Consider the following 23551-nt stretch of genomic DNA (forward strand, 5'->3'; position numbering starts at 1 on the left):
ATAGAAGCATCTAGTGGATTGATTTTGTTGTTTGTGCAATAAATGACAAATCGTTTCCATTTTGCTGCATTGCATGCCCTGGTGGTAGGACGTCTAGCTTCTTTAATGACGTTCATACAGTCTGGTGGGAGATTGAGGTAGCCAAACTAAGACCTCAGGTGCCAGATCACAAGGTTGAGTTGATTGGGATCTGGATGTCTTATCTCTCCATGGTTCTGAGTGAGAAGCTTGGGAGAGAGGCGTAGCTTGTGATGAGGAACTACTGATAGTTCCAATAGGGTTGTGAACTATGGTTGTCGGGCCCATGTTGGAGGAACCAGGATTATTGTGAGGGAATGCTGTTTGAGTTTCCAAGCCACTAACTAAATGAGTAGGAGAGGCGGAAAAACGTAAGCAAATTTGTTTGACCAGTTCATCCGTAGCACATTGCCTTTGGACAATGGGTGTGGATACCTGGACGTGAAGGTTGGACATTTTGCGTTTTGGTGTGTAGCGAACAGATCTATTTCTGGGTAGCCCCCACATGTGAAAGAATGGAAGAAGAATTTGAGGAGAAAGTTCCCATTCGTGGATCTGCTGTGTTTGACGACTGAGCAGATCTGCGATCTCATTGTGTACCCCTGGGAGGTGTTCTGTAAGGAGATCTATGTTTTGCGGAAATGCCCATCTCCATATGCCCCGAGCTAGGTGTGAAAGCTGCAGAGAGTGTGTTCCCCCGTTTCTGTATGTAGTACATTGCCGTCATGTCCGTACGGACCAGAACAGCTTTGTCTAGGAGGTGGAGTTGAAAAGATTTTAACGCTAGAAAGATAGCTAACAATTCCATGTAGTTTATGTGGAATTGTCTTTGTTGGGAGGTCCATATGCCCTGAATGGTATGGGTTTGAATATGAGCTTCCCAGCCGGTGAGCGATGCATCTGCTGTTAGTACTGTCTGTGGAACAGGGTCAAGGAACGGCCACCCTTTGGAAAGGTTTTGTGTATTCCACCACTGCAGAGAGCAATGGGTGCGGTTGTCCACCAACACCAGATCTATCAGCTGACCTTGAGCCTGGCTCCACTGACGTGCCAAACATTCCTGTAAGGGATGCATCTGGAGTCTTGCATAAGGAACTAGGAGAATGCAGGAGGCCATCATCTCGATTAGCTGCATGAACACTCGAGCTGGTAGTGAGTGTTGAGGCTGAAATGTTTGGATTAGAGTCGGTATGGCGCTTATACTGACTAGATTGGGATATGCTAGAGCTTTTGAAGTGTCTATTGTAGGCCCTAGGTATTGTTGTATGCTGGACGGTTGGAGATGAGATTTGGCGAGGTTTACTGTGAATCCCAAGCTGTGAAGCAGTTGAATTGTCTTGTGTGTGTATTGCACACAGCTGCTGTGTGATTTGGCTTTTATGAGCCAGTCGTCCAGATAAGGGAAGACATGAATGTGCTGTCTCCTTAAGTGGGCTGCAACAACTGGGAGGCACTTGGTGAAGACTCTGGGCGCTGTAGTGACCCCGAATGGGAGGACTTTGAATTGGTAGTGTTGACCATCTACCACAAACCTGAGATATTTCCTGTGAGTGGGGTGAATGGGAATATGGAAGTAGGAGTCTTTTAGATCCAGGGTGGAGAGAAAGTCGCCCTGTTGAAGTAGTGGGAGCCCCTGTTGGAGAGTGACCATGTGGAAGTTGTCTGACTGAACGTAGAGGTTTAGCGGTCTGAGGTCCAGTATGGGCCTGAGAGAGCCGTCCTTTTTTAGAATTAGGAAATAGAGGGAGTAAACCCCTGTGCCTTGATGAGGTAAGGGGACTGGTTCTATTGCATGTTTTTTTAATAGAGAGAGAACCTCTTGTTTGAGAAGTGTTAGATGTTCCAAGGACATGGGACGCTGTCTGGGAGGAATGTTTGGGGGGTAGAAGTGAGTTACAGGCAATAACCATACTGGATAATTTGTCTTACCCACATGTCTGTTGTGATGGATTTCCAGACAGGTAGGAACTGTAAGAGACGTCCCACGACAGGAGTGGGATGATCCGGGGGGGGGGGGGGGGGAGAGAAGTGTAGGGAAGTCACTGTTTAGTGGTAGGGGAGGTGCGGCTATTGTTGCCACGACCTCTTCCCTTATTATTGTTGCCTCTGGGGCGGTGAAAAGAGCCTCTAGGGGAAGGAAACTGTAAGGCCCCTATAGACTTAGCAGTCTCGGTATCCTCCTTCATCTTTTCTAGGGATGTGTCAACTGCGGGTCCGAAAAGATGTTCCTGATCAAACAGTTGAGGTAAAATAGCAATTTGAACCTCCTGCTTGAATCCGGAAACCTGGAGCCAAGCGTGTCTGCGCAACAAGACGCTAGTGTTAATTGCGCGAGATGCAGCATTGGCCGCATCGAACGCACATTTTATTGAGGTGTTCGTAATTAATTTGCCCTCTTGGATAAGGTCGTTGGTTTTTTGTTTGTATTGGTCAGGAAGGTGTTCCATGAGCTTTTCACGCTCGTTGTAGTGAGCCCTGTCGTACCTGGCCAATAAAGCTTGGGCATTGGCGATCCACCAATGGTTTGCAGCCTGCGACGCAATACGTTTCCCGGATGCATCAATTAATTTGGATTCCTTATCAGGAGGGAGGGTGTCGCCTGTACCCTGTGAGTTTGCCTGCTTGCATGCATTAGTTACCACCAGGGGATCCAAGGGAATCGGACTTAATATAAATTGGGTCATTGGGAGCTGCCTTGTATTTTTTATCCACCCTGGGGTTGAGAACCCTGACTCTGACTGGCTCCTTAAAAACTTATGGGGCATGTTTTAGCAAGCCTTTTAACATTGCCAGGGTGCTTGTTGACTTTTGCGAGGGTGCAACGGTTTCCAGCAAAACATTTTCCTCTAAGGGGTCGGAATGTAAGGGAACACGGTGGTATTGAGCAGCCCTGTTGAGTTGCGCGAACCCAGTGTTGTCATCCGGTGGCGACGGCTTAGATGGATAGAGATCTGGGTCATTATGTGGGTCGGGATCTGTATTGTAGTCACCCCAAGGGTCTACGTCATGTGGGATGGTATGTGCATCATCGTCATCCCCCTGTGGATCTATATCCCCATTGTGTCGTCATTTTCTGATGTTTGAGGTGAAACTATAGTTTGTGGGGAGTGTGGTGGAGAAATCAACATATGTGGATTAACTGGAGGAGGAGAAGGAGGTGGGGAAGTGTTAGTGCCACCAAGAAGACGGCACTCAAAGAACGACTGGACAACAACACCCACGACAACAAGGAACTCTTCAGCATCGTCAGAGTTCTCCAACTCCAGCGCCGGAAACAACGACATCACTCCCTCGCAAGAGCTCTGCAACTCACTCGCCTCGTTCTTCCACCGCAAGATCGCCGACATACACAACAGCTTCGACGCACAGACCACGCACCCTACCACCGAACCAACGCCCGCCACCACCACCCTCTGCAACTGGACCCCGATCAGCACCGAAGACACCACCCGCACGATGAACTCCATCCACTCCGGATCACCAACAGACCCGTGCCCACACCACGTCTTCAACAAAGCCGACGCCACCATCGCACCCCATCTCGGAGACACCATCAACTCCTCCTTCCACACAGCCACCTTCCCGGAGAGCTGGAAGCACGCCGAGCTGAGCGCCCTCCTGAAGAAACCAACGGCGGACCCCACCGACCTCAAGAACTACCGTCCCATCTCGCTCCTTCCTTTTCCAGCCAAAGTCATCGAAAAGACCGTCAACAAACAGCTGGCTGCCTTCCTCGAGACTAACGGATCCCTCGACCCCTCGCAGTCCGGGTTTCGGGCCAACCACAGCACCGAGACCGCCCTGATCGCAGCCACCGACGACATCAGAACCCTGATCGACAACGGGGAAACAGCGGCCCTTATCCTCCTGGACCTCTCTGCGGTATTCGACACCGTCTGCCACCGAACTCTAGTGAAGCGCCTCAGCAACATCGGAATTCGAGAAAAAGCGCTGGATTGGATCATCTCGTTCCTCACCGGAAGAATCCAGAGAGTCCGCCTCCCTCCGTTCAGATCCGAGGCCACTGAAGTCATCTGCGGCGTACCACAAGGATCCTCACTCAGCCCAACCCTCTTCAACATCTACATGAGCCCCATCGCACGCCAGCACAACCTCAACATCATCTCCTACGCCGACGACGCCCAGCTCATCCTCTCCCTCACCAGCGACCCCACCACCGCCAGAGCCAACCTACACGAAGGGATGAAAAACGTCGCCGACTGGATGAGGAACAGCCGCCTTAAACTGAACTCGGACAAGACGGAAGTCCTCATCCTGGGATCATCACCCTCCACCTGGGACGACTCCTGGTGGCCCCCGGCCCTGGGCACCGCTCCCAAACCGACGGACCATGCACGCAACCTGGGCTTCATCCTGGACTCCTCCCTGACAATGACCAGACAAGTCAACGCCGTCTCATCCTCGTGCTACAACACCCTGCGCATGCTCCGCAAGATCTTCAGATGGATCCCCACGGAAACCAGGAAGACCGTCACCCAGGCACTCGTCACCAGCCGACTGGACTACGGGAACACCCTCTACGCCGGAACCACAGCGAAACTCCAAAAAAGACTCCAACGCATCCAGAACGCCTCCGCCCGACTCATCCTCGACATCCCCCGACACAGCCACATCACCGGACACCTGAGAGACCTGCACAGGCTCCCCGTCAGCAAGAGAATCACGTTCAGACTCCTCACCCACGCACACAAGGCTCTCCACGACCTGGGCCCCAAGTATCTCAACGACCGCATGACCTTCTACACGCCCACCCGCCAGCTACGATCGACCAGCCACGCACTCGCCACCGTACCACGCATCCGCAGAGCCACCGCCGGAGGAAGATCCTTCTCCTACCTGGCAGCCAAGACGTGGAACTCCCTCCCCACCCACCTTCGGCGAACCCAAGACCATCTCGCCTTCAGGAAGCAGCTCAAAACCTGGATGTTCAAGCAGTAACTTTCCCCTCCCCCAGCGCCTTGAGACTGTCCCGGGTGAGTAGTGCGCTATACAAATGACGTGATTGATTGCCCATGTCCTGTCTTTTCAGAGGTATTGCAGGTTCCTCTGAAGTGTCCAGTTTCCTCTTTTTTGGAGGCTTGGCGACTAGTTTGCCCGTGTTTGGATCAATAAACAAAGTTTTTTGTTTTGGATCTCCAAGATCAAGTGTAGGCTGCGTGGGCAAAATGTCTGTGTTCGGTGCCGAAGATTTTGGGTCCGAACTTTCTTTGGACTGAGTTAGTGAGGCCTTCTTTTGCAGCTCCGAGACTTTTTTCGGCTCCGACGATTTTTTTAGAGTCAGAAGCCTTTTCGGCTCAGAAGATTTCTTTGGTTCCGCGTGTTTGTCCTTACTATGCTTCGACACTCAGGGCTTCGGCGTTGAGGCTGTCTTTGGTGTTGACAAAGAGTCTTTGACTTGCTTTGGTGCCGATGAGGACTTTCCGGCGCCGGAATGGGGTTGAATCGAGCCCGAGTCGGAAGGCTTATGTTTGGGTTTCATAGCAGGGCCCGAGGGCTGGGTATCTGAAACTGTTGCCAGTGTCGACCCGAGACGGAGGGGGAGGGTGTTACCGGGGCCTTCGGTTTATTTTTTGGGAGAGGGGTTTCGGTACTCACGGACCGCTGAGCCTGGGGGACTGTCTCTTCTTTGGCGGTGGAGTCGTCGGCCTCAGAGACGGAGAAGTCTTCCTCATCACCCGATTGTTCTGGCTGGAGATTAGGGTCTGCTCTGAAGATGTCCGGAATGGAGCTGCTTCCGCAAGACATTTTGTGACGTCGAGCCCGACGATCACGGATGGTTTTCTTCGACCTGAACAATGCACAGGCCTTGCAGTTTTTATCTTCGTGCTCCGGGGAGAGGCAGAGATTGCAAACCTGGTGCAAGTCTATGTGTGGGAACTTAGCACCACACCCGGGGCATTTTTTGAAAGGAGACCTTTCCATTGACTGTAGGCGTGGTCGGCGCGGAGAGGCCCAACGGCCCGCATCGAAGATGGAGGTCGAGAAGTTTGTTTTAAAGATGCGCGTCGAAAATGGGAAATGCGATCAAGACAATACCATCGAGTGGAGAGGATTGCGCGTCGAAGGGGGATTCGAAATAGATATCGACCTGGAGCGCAGCAATGTACATCTGAACTCGATGGCGGAAAAAAACAATCTAAGGATGGAGTCGATGCCCGTGCGCACTATCTTCCTAGGGAGGAGTCACCTACCTCGTGACTACAAAGACTTCTTCCAAGACAAAAACAAAGTGCACACATACAAGCCCAACACCAGATGGTGATCTATGCACAAGTATACGATCTGCAGCTCATATGCCTCGAACATATGTATTTTGAAGAACATACAAGAATTGTGCTAAAGTAATCATCTTAAAGAGGACTGCCCCTCCCATTAGCGACAGGGGCAAGTCCCTCCATCGCTCTACATCCCTCTGGATGTTGGACACCACCCATCCGAGATTGTGCCAACAGGTTCTTCCATGGGGTGTCATAAATATACCAAGGTAATTAAAACCTCAGGGGCGGGGCAGGGGGGTTGTCAATCCTGTATCAGTCACAGCAAGAATGTAGTGGACTTGTCCCAATTGATTTTATATCCTGAATGCCTCAAATATTCTTCCAGTGTGTAAAATCTGTTAAACAGTTTTTGCAAAGTATATTTTAACAGATGCCACTGAGCGCTTCCTGGCAGAGAGAGACCGGGCAGGTGCAAGCAGACACATTGGAAACATATTAAAGGGACCATCAGTCATACGAATCATGCCTAGAAAGAAATTCATCTTATATTGTCCTTTAGAGAATAACAAATCAGAATGACTCAAAACTAAAATCCAGAGAAGCATATTTTAGCTGGGATTAGTGAGAAAAGAGTGAAAGATTCTTAAAGTGCTACTCCTCAGACTTAACACTATAAAATTCGAGAAGCTCCAAGTGAGAGTGAATGAATAAAAGGGACTGTGCTCAGGCATTCAACATCTCTAAAAAAGCAATAACACAATCCAAATAAATGGCATTAAGATAAAAGATTAGCTAACAGAAATAATTAATTTCCGTCAAGCCTACGGCAGTACACTTACCTTAATCTTAATACAAGACTGATAACAGTTTTTACTTCTTCCTGGGCTGGAGGCACAACGGTTGCAGTAGGAGCCTACAAGAAGGACAATTTATTTCAAATAATCTCAAACAAAATGGAAAAAAAAAATCACAAATATAGAGTATATATACAGCAATGCATGGGTACTCTCATACATTTTTCCAGGGACCAAAAGGTTTGGTCTGTAATGTGACTGAGGGACACATTGATGCCAGTAGGGAGGCAGTAAGAGGTTGGGGAGATGAGTATTTGAGGTAAGGTAGGTGTAGGGGAAGCAAAGCATATACAGCTAGTGTACAAATTGCACAATGTGAATCAAAATACCTGGGATTAATCCCAGTTTCTCCACTTAACTAAATTCGGTGATCCTAGGCACTTGTTTTATTTCACTTTTCCTCCTTTTTAGGATGAGCCTAGCAGCGCACATGCACTGCTCTGTGAGGCATTATGTATCTCTCCCGTGGGCATTAATCACACATCTCGCTCTCCATTAGTTCTTTTGTGTACTTGTCAAAAATCCCATTTGTCCCTTCTTTCAAAGGGTGTTTCCTGTCCCTGGCAACTGGCCTTCCTACATGCATTATTGCTCCTCTGCCTATTTGTTTAGTTTTTGCACTTTTTTCTGTTTCTATTATCCTTTGGTATGTGTATCCTGCTCGTTTTGGTAGGCAGGGTGAAAACTGACGCTGGGCACTTAAAGGAATGTTTTTATTTTGAGAGCTTCATTTTTCTTAAACACTTTTTAACACTTTGTTGCTTCATTGGTGCACTGAAACTAAACGCGCACACTGAAGGCATTTATACTTTATTTGAAATATGTATTTGTGACTGGGTTAACCTCACAGGATTAGTCACAGGCTTACTTTCTATTTTTTGGTTGGTAATGTGGGTTATGGGCATCTAAAAGGTAGCTTGTGTTCTCATTTTAATTCAGATTTTGAATTGAAAACCTTGTGTATGAAGGCATAATGTTTAAACCATGTGCTTGGCTACGTATGTTACGCGTGCAAATTACAAATATATTAGAACGAAAAGGCACGCTGCCTTTCACATGCCTCTAATGGACTTTACCTCTATCTGCGTATTGCTTGTTTTATTTCATCCACGGTTATATCACGGTGGGAATCTTCCTATCCTGTAATTACGGCATCTTCAGTAAATATTTACATTCCCAAACAAGGCCCATATATTGTGTGGAAGGGCGATAGCAATCTTTATAGATATGCATACAGGGCCGGATTTAGCGCTGGTGGTGCCCAGTGCAACACTCCTTTTTGACGCTCACACAATAACCGCCTCCTTGGCTTCTTTCACTATCACTGGGCAAAAGTGGCCCTCATTTCTCCAATCATAAATTATTGCTGAACACAGTGCCACACCCTGAGGTCATTGCCCCCTCCACAGGGAAGCGCCCAATGCGACCGCACCAGACACTGCCCTAAAGCCGGCCTTGTATGCATATGTGTTCAGTTCTCAACCAGAGCCTGTTTAGCTCTCTTCCTTTACCCCCATCTCCTTGCACCCTATTCACTGCCAAGATAATAAGGTGTCAGCGCTTACCAAACAGCTTGCACTTTGGCAGCCTGTCTGTTTTCGAAGAATGCGACAATTACAATATAAATACACAGCAACAAAGTAACAAGCACGCTCTTCTTAATAAGCAGCACAAGCATGTTACTGAAAAAGCATAACACAAAATGTGCACTGCTTCAAGCGCACACAACCATAAACAAAACTCAGTTACTATAAAAAGATACTGTTCTATTAACAGCACGTCACACAGGTGCTGCATCCGGGATATAAGCTACTTATCAGGTGCATACTTTCCAAAAGCAAGACAGGTATTTAATAACGTAACCACATGCATCATAAAAATGCATAAATATTCATTGGAGCATCTTATTTTTTAGGAATTAGCACCCACTTAAGGTGCATTAAAACAGTCTGCCCTTACCTTCACTATTAGCACACAAACTGCATGTGCAACATTTAGTCACCCTAAACTGCCACTTTAAAAAAAATATATATATATTCAGTCAACGTTTGCACAAAAGGTACTCACATTTTTTAAACCCATTGAGTAATAACTTCATTAGCCTTTTACATTGTGTATCTTTACATATTTTAGGGCTGTTGCTTTGCTAGGGGAGGGAGGTGAACCTATGTGCCAGAATAATTTTTTTTAACCTTATTACCCACTGCTTCCATGCATTCCAATTAAATGCTATCTCAGAATTCCATGCATGCCATGTAACTCAAAGCGCCTACATACTGCCCAAGGTTTCCCATTAAATCTAAAGCAAATGGCAGCAGAGAGCGTTTGTCCAGTCGTCATCTTGTCATGTCTCCTTATGGCATTTGCGAGAGCAAGGCTTTTTTGGGGGGGATTTGGGATTTTTCACACTATGGCAGGTTGTCAGTGCTTGTGAAATTTCTGAAAGCAGGACATCAATAGGCACAGTGCTCAGTGGAGCCTGAGACCAGTCTGATTGCAGTGCACTGGTTGTACAGGTGAGATCTCAGAATGCAGTGCCCGGTGGCACCTGCAACACCTTAAACTGAAGTGCACTGGTGGCACCTGTGAGATCTCAGAGTGCAGTGCATTGGTGGTTGAGTAGGACGAATGTTTCCTGAGGCAAACATGTATTCCTGAATCAGATTGCATAATCCAGTGTCTAGTAATTGTATAGCTCTTCAGTCCCTGGTGACACAGCACCCAGGATAATGTGCTGCATGGCTCAACACTTATAAAGTCCCAAAGGCGAGACCTAGTGGCTATGCCAATGCGTGTTCTTCATCATCACCCACGAGGATCTCGAAGTACATGACTTCAGGATGTGTGTTGTACAAAACCTTTTCCTGTTTTGATTCAATAAACTATAATGTTGTTCATTATAATAGGGACCAAGGCCACACAAAAAATGCACGTAGGAACAGACTTGACTTTTAGTTCACTATTGACTGCCAGGGGAGGGGAGAAGGCAGCTATCACTTTTAAAAAAAAGTACTACTCAATGCACTGACATAATCTGATGTACTAAGGTGAAACGGTTCTGCATGTTAATAAAATGCACTTTTTGAATTCTGGACAGACTTAATCATACTTTTACATTTGTTCTGCAAGATGTCTTAAAAATGATGGTGTTCTATATTTAAGGGGTGCAGGACACCCTAGTTACTTCCTTTCTTCAACTTAAATTAACCTTTAAATAAATGCTTGCCTGTTCATTTAACATCTTATTAATGTTTGTGCTGAGTCAAGTAAACAGTAACCCAGTGTTCCTGTTGATCAGGTGGCTGAATGTAAATGGCAGGAGGACCGCATGCTGCCCCGGGTCTTATTTGTAGTAGGACTGCTGTAATGTATAATCTATCATTCAAGGTATAATTTGAGCGTAGAAAAATAAATACACTATTCTGTTAACATGCAGACAAGGATGTTAATAAATGCCTACTACAACCCTTCGGGGATATGGAACTAAAACTTCCATTAAAATATTTATATCAGGAAGCCAGACGTGAGCGGTTGGACAATGCGATTACCAACATTTAGCCTTAAAAATGTTTGATAACGTATTTTCTACTAAGTCTTAAGTCCTTCAGTACCACAGTGCCATGGAACATCACCCCCCCTCCACAGTAGTTGAATACGGGGAACATAGTTTACAACGCGGGGATTACATCGCGATGCCATTACATCGCGGTTTTTACAACGCAAGTCGTTACAACGACTTGCGCTAGATGGCGCTCTAGGACAAGGAATAGTATAATTTACTATCCAACACCTTCCCTACTGTACGTAGACTGGAGTTGGAATAGTAAATTATACTACTCCTAAGTCCTATTCCTTGTCCTAGAGCGCCATCTAGCGCAAGTCGTTGTAACGACTTGCGTTGTTAAAACCGCGATGTAGTGTACCGCGATGTAAATGTATGCGTTGTAACGTCATACATCCGTTGAATACGCACAACATTTCAATGTCTAGATTTTATATTTCTCTTCATGCTGCGACTACTTCACTTTCCTGTAACCTTGGTTCCAAAGCATAGGTGTCCTCAATGGAGCAACCTGCTGTTAATAGACAGAATTATAGAGAGATGCTCCTGAAATACCTTTTGTAAGAGTTTCTTTGGTTGGAAAAAAGCTCACCACTGACTAAAAACAATCACAACTTAGTATAGAGGTTTCCACCAGAAATATACGATTCTCTTTACAATATGGGACTTTGTATTTAATAAAAATGTGTGTGGCTCTGCAGCTCTACATGCCAAGAACAGATGCATACTGGTAAGTAGCATATTCCGTTCGAGGCATATGAGCTGCAGATCACACACTAGGATAGACTATATAGCAGTATCTCCCCTAGTGGTGGTCACCTGTATCAGTTGCAGCAGTTTGAAATAAAGTTTTAAGGACAGCCTGTCCCACAGAAGCTTGCTGCTTTGCTTAAACATCAACACAATAGTGTTTAGTGAAGGTGTGGGTTGTAGACCATGTAGCTGCCTTACAAATATCTTCTAAGGGAATGTTTCCTAAGAATGCCATGGAAGCCCCTATTTTGCGTGTGGAATGTGCTCTAGGGGGAACGGTTAGTGTGCGTTTAGCTTTGTGGTAGCATATTTGGATCCATTTAACTATCCACCTAGCTATCCCAGATTTGGAAATGGGGTTGCCTTTATGTGGTGGAGAGAAAGCTACAAACAATTGTTTTGTGGAATGATTTGGTTCTGTCAATGTAGTAAAGAAGGGCTCTTTTAACGTCTAAGGTATGAAGGGCTCTTTCAGCTACTGAGTCCGGATTTGGGAAGAACACTGGTAACTCTACTGATTGATTAAGATGGAACGGAGATATGTCTTTTGGCAGGAATTTCAAATTTGTCCTAAGAACCACTTTGTTACGGTGTAATTGTAAGAATGGTTCTTGTATGGTTAAAGCCTGGATTTCATTTACCCTTCTGAGGGATTAGATAGCGATAAGGAAAGCCACTTTCCATGTGAGGAACTGTAGTTCGCATTTATGCAGAGGTTCAAATGGGGGTCCCATGAGCCTGGTAAGAACAATGTTTAGATTCCACACTGGAAAGGGTGGTAATCTGGGAGGAATAATCATTTTAAGTCCTTCCATGAAGGCTTTGATCGCAGATACTCTAAAGCGTGACAAGTGTTGTCGATTTTGTAAGTAGGCTGCTAATGCTGCTAGGTGGAGACGTATGGATGAGTATGCCAAATGACATCTTTGCAAGTGTTGTAAGTAGCAAATGATGTCCTGGATGGATGCATCCAGTGGGTTTATATGATTGTTAGTGTAGTAAATGGCAATTCTTTTCCATTTTGCAGCATAGCAAGCTCTAGTGGTAGGTCTTCTGGCCTCTTTTGTAATGTTCATGCAGTCTGGTGGCAGGGTGAGGTAACCGAACTTTAGGACTTCAGGAGCCAGATTCAGTTGACCTGGATCTGGGTGTCTGATTTATCCAGGATTCTGGGTTAGTAAGGACTGGGAGAGATGCAGTTTTTGGTGTGGAACTAGCAAGAGTTCCAGTAGTGTTTGGGAACCACGGCTGGCGTGCCCATGTGGGAGCTACTAGGATCAGTTTGAGAGGCTGTTGCATGAGCTTGCTTTCCACTAATGGAATGAGTGGGAGAGGCGGAAAAGCGTACGCAAATCTGCCAGACCAGTTCATCCATATCGCATTGCCCTTTGACTCCGGGTGGGGAAACCTGGCAGCGAAGGTTGGGCCTTCCACGTTTTCGTGTGTGGCGAACAGATCTATGTCTGGTTGGCCCCATTGTTGGAAAAAGGGCAGTAGGACTTGGGGATGTAGTTCCCATTTGTGGATCTGTTGTGTTTCTTGACATAACAGATCGGCACCCCTGGAAGGTGTTCTGCAAGTAGGCATATGTTCTGAGGAATGGCCCATCTTCAAATGTTCTGTGCGAGCTGGGACAGCTGGAGAGAATGTGTGCCTCCTTGTTTTTGTATGTAATACATGGCTGTCATGTTGTCTGTCCGGATGAGGACAGTTTTGTTCTGGAGATGTAGTTGGAATGATTTTAGTGCTAGGAACACTGCTAGAAGTTCCAGGTAATTGATATGGAGCACTTTCTGTTGAGTGGTCCATTTGCCCTGAGTAGTGTCCGAGGAGATGGGCTCCCCATCCTATGAGCGATGCGTCTGTTGTCAGCACACCCTTTGGACAGGTTTGTTATGTTCCACCATTTCAGAGAGCGATGTGTGCGGCTGTCCACCAACACCAGATCTGTGAGTTGTCCGTGAGCCTGGTTCCACTGACGTGCGAGACATTCTTGCAAGGGACGCATTTGAAGTCTTGCATAAGGCACAATGAAGATGCATGACGCCATCATGCCTATGAGTTGCATGAACACTTGCTGAAAGAGAGTGTTGGGTGATAAGAGCTTGTATATTGGCTATCCTGGCTGGGCTCGGATATGCTAGGGCTATGGAGGGGTTTATGGTGGCTCCTAGATACTGATGTATATGAGAGGGTTGGAGATGAGATTTGGGATAATTGATTGTGAATCCCAAGTTGTGTAAGATTTGGATGGTTTGGTGAGTGTGTAGAACACATTTGTTGAATGACTTAGCTTTTATTAGCCAGTCGTCTAGATACGGGAAGACATGAATTTGTTGTCTTCTGAGATGTGCTGCTACTACTGCCAGACATTTCGTGAATACTCTGGGCGCGGTTGCTACCCCGAATGGAAGGACTGTAAACTGGTAGTGTTGTCCGTCCACCACAAGCCTTAGATACTTCCTGTGGCCTGGATGTATGGGAATGTGGAAGTAGGTGTCCTTGAGATCTAGTGTGGCAAGGAAATTGCCTTGTTGCAGTAGTGGGAGCACTTGTTGAAGAGTGGTCATATGGAAATGATCTGAGTTTATATACAGATTTAGGGGTCTGAGGTAGAGTATTGATCTTAGAGTCCCGTCCTTCTTGGGGATTAGGAAGTAGAGTGAATATACCCCTGTACCCTGATGTTCTAAGGGAACTGGATCTATTGCACGTTTTTGAAGCAATGAGAGAACATCTTGTTTGAGGAGCGCAAGATGGTCTGGTGACATGGAATGCTGTTTGGGTGGTATATGGGGGGGGGGGGGTAGTTGTGAGTTCCAGGCAATAACCATACTGGATAATTTGTCTTACCCACTTGTCTGTTGTGATGGAGTTCCAGACAGGTAGGAACTGTTTTAGTCTTCCCCCGACTGGAGTGGAATGGTCTGGGGGGAGTGGAGGAAAGTCACTGTTTTGTGGCAGGGGAGGTACGAGTGTTATTACCTCGACCTCGCCCCTTGTTGTTGTTTCCTCTGTATCCGCCTCTAAAATATGTTCTACTGGGGGATGTTTGTGTAGCGGCTTTGAATGTACAGGAGGTGTCTGCTCCCATATGTTTGGAGGGCCCTCTGTAGAAGGAGCACCGAAAGGAGCCACGTGGTTGTGGAGACTAATGCTCCCATGGACTTCGCAGTCTCGGTGTCCTTCTTCATTTTTTCCAAGTGCAGTGTCTACTGCTGGCCCAAATAACTGTTCCTGGTTGAATGGCTGACTAAGTATGGTAGTTTGTACCTCTGGCTTAAAGCCTGAAATGCGTAGCCAGGCATGTCGTCTAAGGAGCACACCGGTGTTAATTGCTCTAGAGGCGGTGTCTGCGGCGTCAAGCGCACATTTAATTGACGCATTTGAAATAAGTTTTCCCTCCTGGATAAGGTCATTTGCCTGGGTTTTATTTTACTTTGGCAGATGTTGTAATAGATTCTCTAACTGGTCATAGTGGGCCCTGTCATAGCGTGCTAGTAGGGCTTGGGTGTTGGCAATACGCCAATGATTAGCGGCTTGTGCTGCTACTCTTTTGCAAGAGGCTTCTAACAGTTTGGATTCTTTGTCGTGGGGTGGTGCATCTCCTGTGGTTTGGGAGTTGGCGCGTTTCCTAGCATTGGAAACGACCAAAGAATCCAAAGGGAGCTGCCCTTTGATGTAATTAGGATCTTGAGGGGCAGGCCTATATTTCTTTTCTATCCTCTGGTTAAGAACCCTGGCACGGACGGGGTCTTCAAATACTTCGGGGGTGTGTTTTAGGACTCCTTTAATCATAGGCAGAATTTGTACAGACTTTTGAGATTGTTCAAAAGTATCCAATAGGAAGTCTTCCTCTGGTGCGTCGGAGTGCATTGTGACGCCGTGGTAAAGTGCCGCTCTATTTAATAATTGTCCAAACCCCAGGTGATCGTCTGGAGCCGATGGTTTGGAGGGATATGGCTGAGGGTCAGGCATCTCTGGTAGAGGGAATGCCCAATCATCAAGTGGTGAGGAATCTGGATCTGTGAACGGATCAGTAGGGTCACCCCCACCCTCTAGGTCATCATCATCATCCTGTGGAGGTGGTGTATGTGATGGAGAGGGTATAGGTAAGGGTGGTGTAGTCAGAGGGGGTGGGTTAGGAGGCAGTATAGGAGAGGAAGGGGGCATAAGCGATATTGCAGAGTCCTACCTGTTTATAGGAACTGGGGTAGGGGGTGTGTCCAGTTTCCGTTTTTTACATGGCACCGCGGTGACATGTCCAGTCTTTGGGTTAATATAAATCTTTTTCTGCCTTGGGTCGATGGGATCTGGATGAAAAAAGTTCTTGTTCCTCGGGAACAGTCTTTGGTGCCGATTTTTTCGGTTCCGATCTAGGTTTTGGTTGATCGGTGGAGTTTTTGGCTTTAGGAGGTGTATGAGAGTCCTTAGCCGTTGGTTTCGGTGCCGATGATGGTTTCGGAGCCGAAGTTGTATCTTTAGGCTTGGGAACCTTCGGTGCCGGTTTATCTATCGGCCTTGGTGTTTTCGGGGCGGAAGGCGTCGGAGCCGATTACGGTGCCGAGTGGTCTTTTGTCTTCGGTGCCGAAGGTGCCGGTTGAACAATGACATGCGGTTTGCTCGGTCCCGAGCTACCGGAAGGCTTACGATTCTTCGGAGCCGATCCGGAGGCGGGGCTTCTGAAGGATGTTTTCGGTCTCGACTGGGGCCAGCAGGTGAAGTCTTGACCAATGCCTTTGGTTTTGGAGGGGTTGGGGCAGGGGCAGTAGTACTCACACGTTGCCCAGGAGTGATGGGGTCTTCTGAGTCGTCTGCTTCGGAGAGGATTTGTAGATCCTCGGAATCTTCTTCTGGGACATCGGGGCCTTGATCAAAGATGTCCTCTGGTTCCGGAGCTGGTCTCTGCGCCATGATGTGTCTTCGAGCCCTTCGATCTCGAATGGTCTTTTTGGATCGAATGGATGCGCAGGCTGGACAGCTGGACTCATCGTGTTCAGGTGATAGGCACAGGTTGCCGACTTTGTGGTGGTCACTGTGCGGAAATTTTGCTCCACACTGGGGGCATTTTTTGAAAGGCGTCCTTTCCATGAGCCGTAGGCCTCACAGCGTGGATAGGCCCAGCGGCCCGGGTCGACGTCCGGAATCGAGCCGATGAAATCGATGTCGAGAATGAAGGTGCTTCGATGTTTTGTGGAAGTTTTGCGCTTCGAAAAGCTTGGAATTGAGATTTCCAACCGGAGCGGAAAAGTTGCATCTGAACCCAATGGCGGAAAAAAACAATCTAACGATGGAGTTGATGCCCAAGCGCACTGTCATCCAAGGGAGGAGTCACCTATCTCGTGACCACAAAGACTTCTTCCGGAGACAACAACAACCTGCAAGCATCCGAGCCCAACACCAGATGGTGATCTACTATCCTAGTGTGTGTGATCTGCAGCTCATATGCCTCAAACTGCTTTTTCTGCCAACAATTGTGGCTGTGGGAAAAGAGAAGGTAACACTATTGACTGGCTGACAGAAAACAGTAATAAGGCTTTTGGCAAAAAAAATGATCTGAGCAGCCCAACGCTGACTTTTTGTATTTGCAGAAAGGGTTAAACCGACTGACAAAACCTGAAGCTTATCAACTCTCCTAAGAGAGATGAACGCCACAAGAAAAAATACCTTCCTAGAGAGGAATTGCACTGGCCATGAATGAAGTTGCTCATATGGTGCTCTCAAAGCTAGTGAGGGCACCATTAAGACCCCAAGAAGATTAAGGCACACTTGGAAGAAATACATCTATTAAGACCTTATATAAAGGCAATATTGATAGGGGATTTGAGGACTGGCTGATATTCTCCATTTTGCAGATATGAAGCTATTGCCACTTAGCGTGTACTGCTGTAGGTTTGATAAAAGATTATCTAACAGAAATAATCAATTTCTATCTTAATGCCATTTATTTAGATAGCGTTATTGCTTTTTTTTAGAGATGTTGAATGCCGGAGCACAGTCCCTTTTATTCAGTCATCATCTCTTGGAGCTTCTCCAATGTTCTAGTGTAGACTATCCTTTACTTTTGTGCATGTAAAAGATAAGAGAAAATGTTTAGAACTATAGCTGTTCTAAACTGAATGTGCTGCTTGGAACAAATGACAAATCATTTCAATTTATCTGCATAGCATGCAAGAGTAGTAGGTTTTAAAGCCTCTTTTTTTAGAATTTGTATGCATTTTTCTGGTAACATAGAAGACCTCAAGTGCCAAATCACAAGACTAAGCAACTTGAAGTTGGGAGGCAGTAACCACCCTTGACGGCTGAGCAGATCTAGATGGATTGGTAACATTTTGAGTGTATGATCCAAGGTCCCTAAAATTAGAAAGTACCAAGATTGACAAGCCCATGTCAGGTCATGCGAATGAGAATTAGTATCGTTTGCTCCTGCTTTTTCTGCACTACATAAGGAATCCAAAGTATCTGGGGGAAAAGCATGAGCAAATACACCCAACTATCTCATTTGTTCGGGAACGGTCTATGGATGCTTGTAGCTGGAGATGAAACTTTGGCATATTGTATTTTTGAGTGTATCAAACAGGTGCACTGGAAATCAGCAAAGTTGTTGTCTATCCCTGGCAGATGTTCTGAAAACAGCATATCGATAACAGATCACCAATACCATATTGCTTGGACAACTGTGGAGTGGGTGTGCTGCCTTGTTTATGTACATGGTATTCCATTGTCTGTTTGGATCAGAAAGGATGTTACTTACCCTGTAAGCATCTGTTCTTGGCATGCAGTGCTGTAGATTCACATGCTTTGAATAAGTCCGCCATCTAGTGTTGGGCTCGGATGATTACAAGTGGTTTTCCTTCCAAGAAGTTCTCTTCAAGTCATGAGGCTGTGCGGCGACTCCTCTTGGCAATACTGCGCATGGTAAATCGACACCATCTTCAGATTGTTTTGCAGTGAGTGAGAATGTAAGTAGGATATATATCTCAATAATGTGATGTTCATGCAGTAGTAGGATATAAGTATGTACAGTGTATGAACTGCAACCTACACAAGGTTTTTGGGGCGGAGGGTTGGTGCATGTGAATCTACAGCACTACATGCAAAGACAAGAATAGATGCTTGCAGGTAAGTACCATAATCCATTTGAGGCATGTGTGCTGTAGGTACACAGGCTTTGCATAGACTGTAAAGCAGTCCCTCTCCCTAGGCAGTGGTTAAACCTGTGAGAGTTGCAGTTGTTTGTAACCGTTCTTAGTCCTGCTTGACCAACATTGGCTTGTTAGCTCGCAAAGACATTCACACAATGTTTTGTGAAATTGTGTTGAGTGGACCATGTTGCTGCTATGAAAATATCAGCAATATATATTCCCTAAAAAAGCAAAGGAAGCTCCTATTTTCCTAGTGGAGTGAGGTTTAGGAGGAAAAGGTCAAAGCCTTTTAGCTTTTGCATAACATGTTTGGATGCATTTTAACTATCCATCTTGAAATGCCTGATTTAGAAATTGCCTTTCCCATAGGAGGAGGTGCGAAGGCAATAAACAATTGCTTTGTCTTTCTGAAAGATTTAGTTGTCAATATAATACATAGGGCCCTTTTGATATCTAAAGTGTGTAATGCCCTTTCAGCAAAAGAATGTAGTTGCGGGAGAAAAAAACCGGTAAGTCAATGGATTGATTAATGTGGAAATTAGAAACAACCTTTGGTAGGAATTTAGGATATTTTCTAAGTACTAGCTTTTCTCTGTGTAGTTGAAAGAAAGGTTCCTTAAGAGTTAATACCCGAATTTCACTGAATCTTTTAAGTAAAATAATAGCGATTAAAAAAGGGAAGTTTTCATAAGTATTGCAATTGACAAAAATGTAGTGGTTCAAAAGGAGGGCCCATGTTTGTTAACACAATATTCAAGTTCCATGCTGGTGCAGGTGGAAGTCTAGGAGGAATGACTCTCAAGTCCCACCATAAAGGCTTTAATAACAGGGATTTAAAATAAATGATACATGCTGTCTAGTATGCAAATAGGCTGCAATAGCAGCGAGGTATAATCGTATAGAAGTATATGCCAACCATGTAGTTTGTAACTGCAATTAGTAATTGTTTGTACTTTTGCATGAAGAGGGTTGATGTTTTGTTTGTGACAGAATAGAAAAAATATTTTCCATTTAGCAGCATAACATTGCCTAGTAGTTGGTTTGCGAGTTTCTTTAAGAATGTCCATACATTCTTGAGGTAAATTCAAGGATCCAAAATCGAAGATTTCAGGAGCCAAAATGCAAGATTAATTTCTTTGGGACTGAGATGTCTCAGTGTTCCTGGATTTTGCATGAGAAGGTCCAGGTTAAGGTGAAGCTTCTCATGTGGAACTAGAGATAGCTCCAACAGTATTGAAAACCATGGTTGGTGAGCCCAAGTTGGAGCTATTGGTATCATGGTAAGAAATGTTTGTCCAAGTTTCCTGACCACGAATGGAAGTAGTGGGAGAGGTGGCAAAGCGCATGCAAATATCACTGAACAGTTTATCCATAGAGAATTGCCCTTGGATTGTTGGCGTGGATATCTGCTTGCGAAGTGTGGGCATTTTGCATTTTCTTTTAATGTAAATAGATCTATTTGTGGGAACCCCCATTTTTGAAAGCATGGTAGAAGAACCATGGGTGGAGATCCCATTCGTGGACTTGTTGCTGTGTACTGCTCAGAAAGTCCACAATTTGATTGCTTGCCCCAGGGACATGTTCTGCTAGAAGGTGAATGTTGTGATGTAGTGCTAATCTCCATATTTTCTGTGCCGAGACAATTGGAGAGAGTGCATCCCCCCTGTTTTTGTATACAATACATATTTGTCATATTGTCTGTTCGAATTAGGACAACTTTGTGTTGTAGGTGAAGGAGCAAGGCTTTCACTGCTAGGAGAACAGCTTGCTGCTCTAGGCGATTGATATGGAGAGTCTTATACTCCCTGAATAGGGAGATGTGCACCCCAACCTAGTAGGGAAGCATCTGCTATTAGATTTAGTGAATTCCACCATTGCAGAGACCGATATGTGCAGTGTCTACCAACACTAGATTGTGAAGTTGACTCGATGACTGTGTCCAATGACATGTGTAGTCTGGCATGTGGAACTATGGAAATACAAGATGCCATCGTGCTTAGAAATGTTCTGGCTGGGATTTGACTCCCTGCTTGAAACTGTTGAATTAATGTTACTATGCTGTGCATTAGGTCAGCATTTGGGTTTACCAATACCGAAAGGGTGTTGAGCATGGGCCCTAGGTACAACTGTATGGTTGCTGGTTGTAGATGGGACTTTTGTAGGTTGATGGTAAATCTAGTTTATGCAGTTAGTTTAGGGTCTGTTGAATATTTTGTTTGCAAAGGCTGCAGCCGTTTGCTTTTATTAGCCAGTCGTCTAAATATGGAAAGATATGAAGGTTTTGTCTGCGCAGATGTGCTACTAACACTGCTAGAAAGTTTGTGAATACTCTTAACGCAGTGGTAATCCTGAAGGGAAGGACTTTGAATTGATAATTTTTTCCCTTAAATTGAAACCCGGAGGTATTTTCTTTGTGCTGGATGAATAGGTATATAGATGTAGGCGCCTTTTAGATCTAAGGCAGCCATGAAATCTCTTTTTTGTAACAAAGGAATGATCTCTCGAAGCATGACCATATGGAAGTGTTCTGAAATGATGTAATGATTTAATGGTCTGAGATAGAGAATGGGTCGTAGTAACCCATGTTTATTGGGAATAAGGAAGTATAGTGAATACACTCCTGTTCCCTGAAATCGTTTTTTACCTGGTTGTATTGCTCCTTTTTGTAATAGAGCTGTTATTTCTTTTTGCAGGAGAATATTTGGTAGAGCTGTAATGAGCTCCAGACAGTAACCACGTTGGATAATATCCAACACCCATTGATCTGTTGTAATTGATTTCCAAGCGGTGAGAAATTGTTGAAGACTACCCCAGACAGGTGTCAAGTGGTCTGAGGGGATGGTAAGAAAGTCATTGTTTGTTATTAGTTTATGAGGAACGGGTATGGTTTCCTCTGCCACCTCCTTTAACATTGTTCCCTCTATAAGAAGCTCTGTAAAAGGATTTTGAAGTAGAGGTTTGTCCTTGGGTTTTATATGCTGACCCAGTGGTGTCTGTGGTAGCAGATCTTCCACCTTGCTTGTAATTGGGCCTATGAAAGGAACCACGGTATGCGTTTGTCTGTAGGGCCCCCATCGATTTTGCAACCTGTGTCCTTTTTCATTTTCTCAAGGGCTGTATTCACTTGAGGTCCAATGAAAAGAAGTTCCTTGTCAAAATGAAGATTTAGAATACCCTGTTGTACCTCAGGCTTTAATCCTTAAACCCTTAGCCATGCATACCAAGAGGATACTGGTGTTTATAACTCTGACAGCGGTGTCAGCGGCATCTAATGCACATTTATTGGAGTTATTGGTAATGAGTTTTCCCTTATTAACAATTTCCTGCTCCCTTTTCCTGTGCTCCTCTCGGACGTGTTGGAGGAGCCCTTCCATTTCGTCCTAATGGGCTCTGTCATATTATGCCAGGAGCTTGGCTGTTGGCTATACACCACTGATTAGCTGCTTGTGTAGCAACATGTTTCCCAGAAGCATCTATCTATTAGTTTAGATGTTTTCTCTAGAGGTGGTGTGTATTCTGATGTTTGGGAGTTAGCCCTCTTCCTTGCATTTGAGACTACTAAAGAGTCTGGGGTTAACTGACCTTTAATAAACGTAGGATCTGATGGTGCTGCCTTGTATTTTTTGTCAAGGAGTGGTGTTATGATTCTCGCTTTGACAGGGTCTTTAAACATTTTATTTGCCTGACGGGTCATGCCTTCACGTAATGGTAAATATCGTGCCCCTCTTTGGGCATTAGACAAAGTTTCAAAAAGAAAATCCTCCTCTATTCAATCCTTATATCATAAGACCTAGTGGAAAGTTGCGGCTCTTGCCATTAAATCCTGATATGCAGAGGCATCATTAGGTGGTGATAGTATTCTGGGATATATATAGATCAGAGTCTGTATATCCTTGTGGTTCAATGTCAGTCATCCCAAGCATCTCGTGGGTGTAGGTTTTCTCAAATGTACAGATCTTCTCCTCCTATTGGTGAGTGAGGAAACATGTCACGTGCCTCAGATAAATGTGGTGAGTGAAGTGGTGGAGTAGATGGTGGAGGTGGTGTGTGTTGTAGGTGAAGATGGAATAGGGATGTGCAATGGGCTAGTGGCAGCATCCTTCCTCTTCTTTTTTTTTTTTTAAAGGTTCAATAGGAACATACAAAGCCTTTTCAAAAGACAACTGATTTTTGGAAGATTGTGGTTTTGCTGGTTGGAGGACTATTCTTTTGGTTCCATGATGAATCTGGAGTCTTATGTTTCAGGTTGAGCCGTCCTTGAAATTCCTCGAGGATCGGTTCTGGTGGAGATTTTGGTCTGATAACAAAGCATTACAGTGGTGGAAGCTTTGGTTTAGTGGGAGCTGGGTTTCGTGCAGAGACCGAAGATCAAGGGGCTGCAGACCCAGATGTGGAGGAGGCCCCTGCTGTAAGCAACATTTTGGGAGCAGAGCCGGAGTAAGGGCTTATGAATCAGTTTTTCGGAGTGTGCCATTGTTTTTATTTGCAGTGGCGGGCCGTGAGCAGTCTTTTTGGTTGAAGCCGATGGTTTGGGCTTAGGAAAAGAGGTCTAAGTACTCACTGTCTGATGCTTCTGTGCATGTTGAAGAATGGTTGAGGCGTCATTGGATTGGGACTCTGAATTATGGATCGACAGCGATTCCTCTTGTGCCACTGAAGCTTCTTCATCCTCTTGTTGTTGACAGAAGATGTCCGGTACATCGTCCGCTTGCTTGTGCTGCATTTCCTGCAGTCAAGCACGTCGGTCTCGAGGAGTCTTTTTAGATATAAAAGACTTGCATGCCTCACAGCGCTCCTCTCGATGACTGGGCGAGAGGCATAGGTTACAAACAGAGTGCTGGTCAGTATGAGGATATTTGGAGTGACAGTTCAGACAGAAATGGAACGGAATGTGCTCCATTAGCACGTCATTCTCCGAAGAATGCTGGAAGTTTTGAAAGTATACCCAGCCAGGCGTGCCAGTGGGCTGAGGGAGCAAGC

At 45.5% G+C, this 23551-nt stretch overlaps 1 protein-coding gene across 1 annotated transcript in view; it reads right to left on the minus strand.

Annotated features, from left to right (window-relative positions):
* The window catches only part of OXSR1 (oxidative stress responsive kinase 1), a 677967-nt gene that overhangs the window by 87456 nt on the left and 566960 nt on the right, over window positions 1-23551 (minus strand). Inside the window, exon 14 of the mRNA XM_085628862.1 lies at window positions 7097-7170. Coding sequence (XP_085484988.1) covers window positions 7097-7170 — 74 coding nt within the window. The remainder of the gene's footprint in view (window positions 1-7096; window positions 7171-23551) is intronic.

This window comes from Triturus cristatus, chromosome 10, assembly GCF_964204655.1.
Source record: "Triturus cristatus chromosome 10, aTriCri1.1, whole genome shotgun sequence".
NCBI classification, from domain to species: domain Eukaryota; kingdom Metazoa; phylum Chordata; class Amphibia; order Caudata; family Salamandridae; genus Triturus; species Triturus cristatus.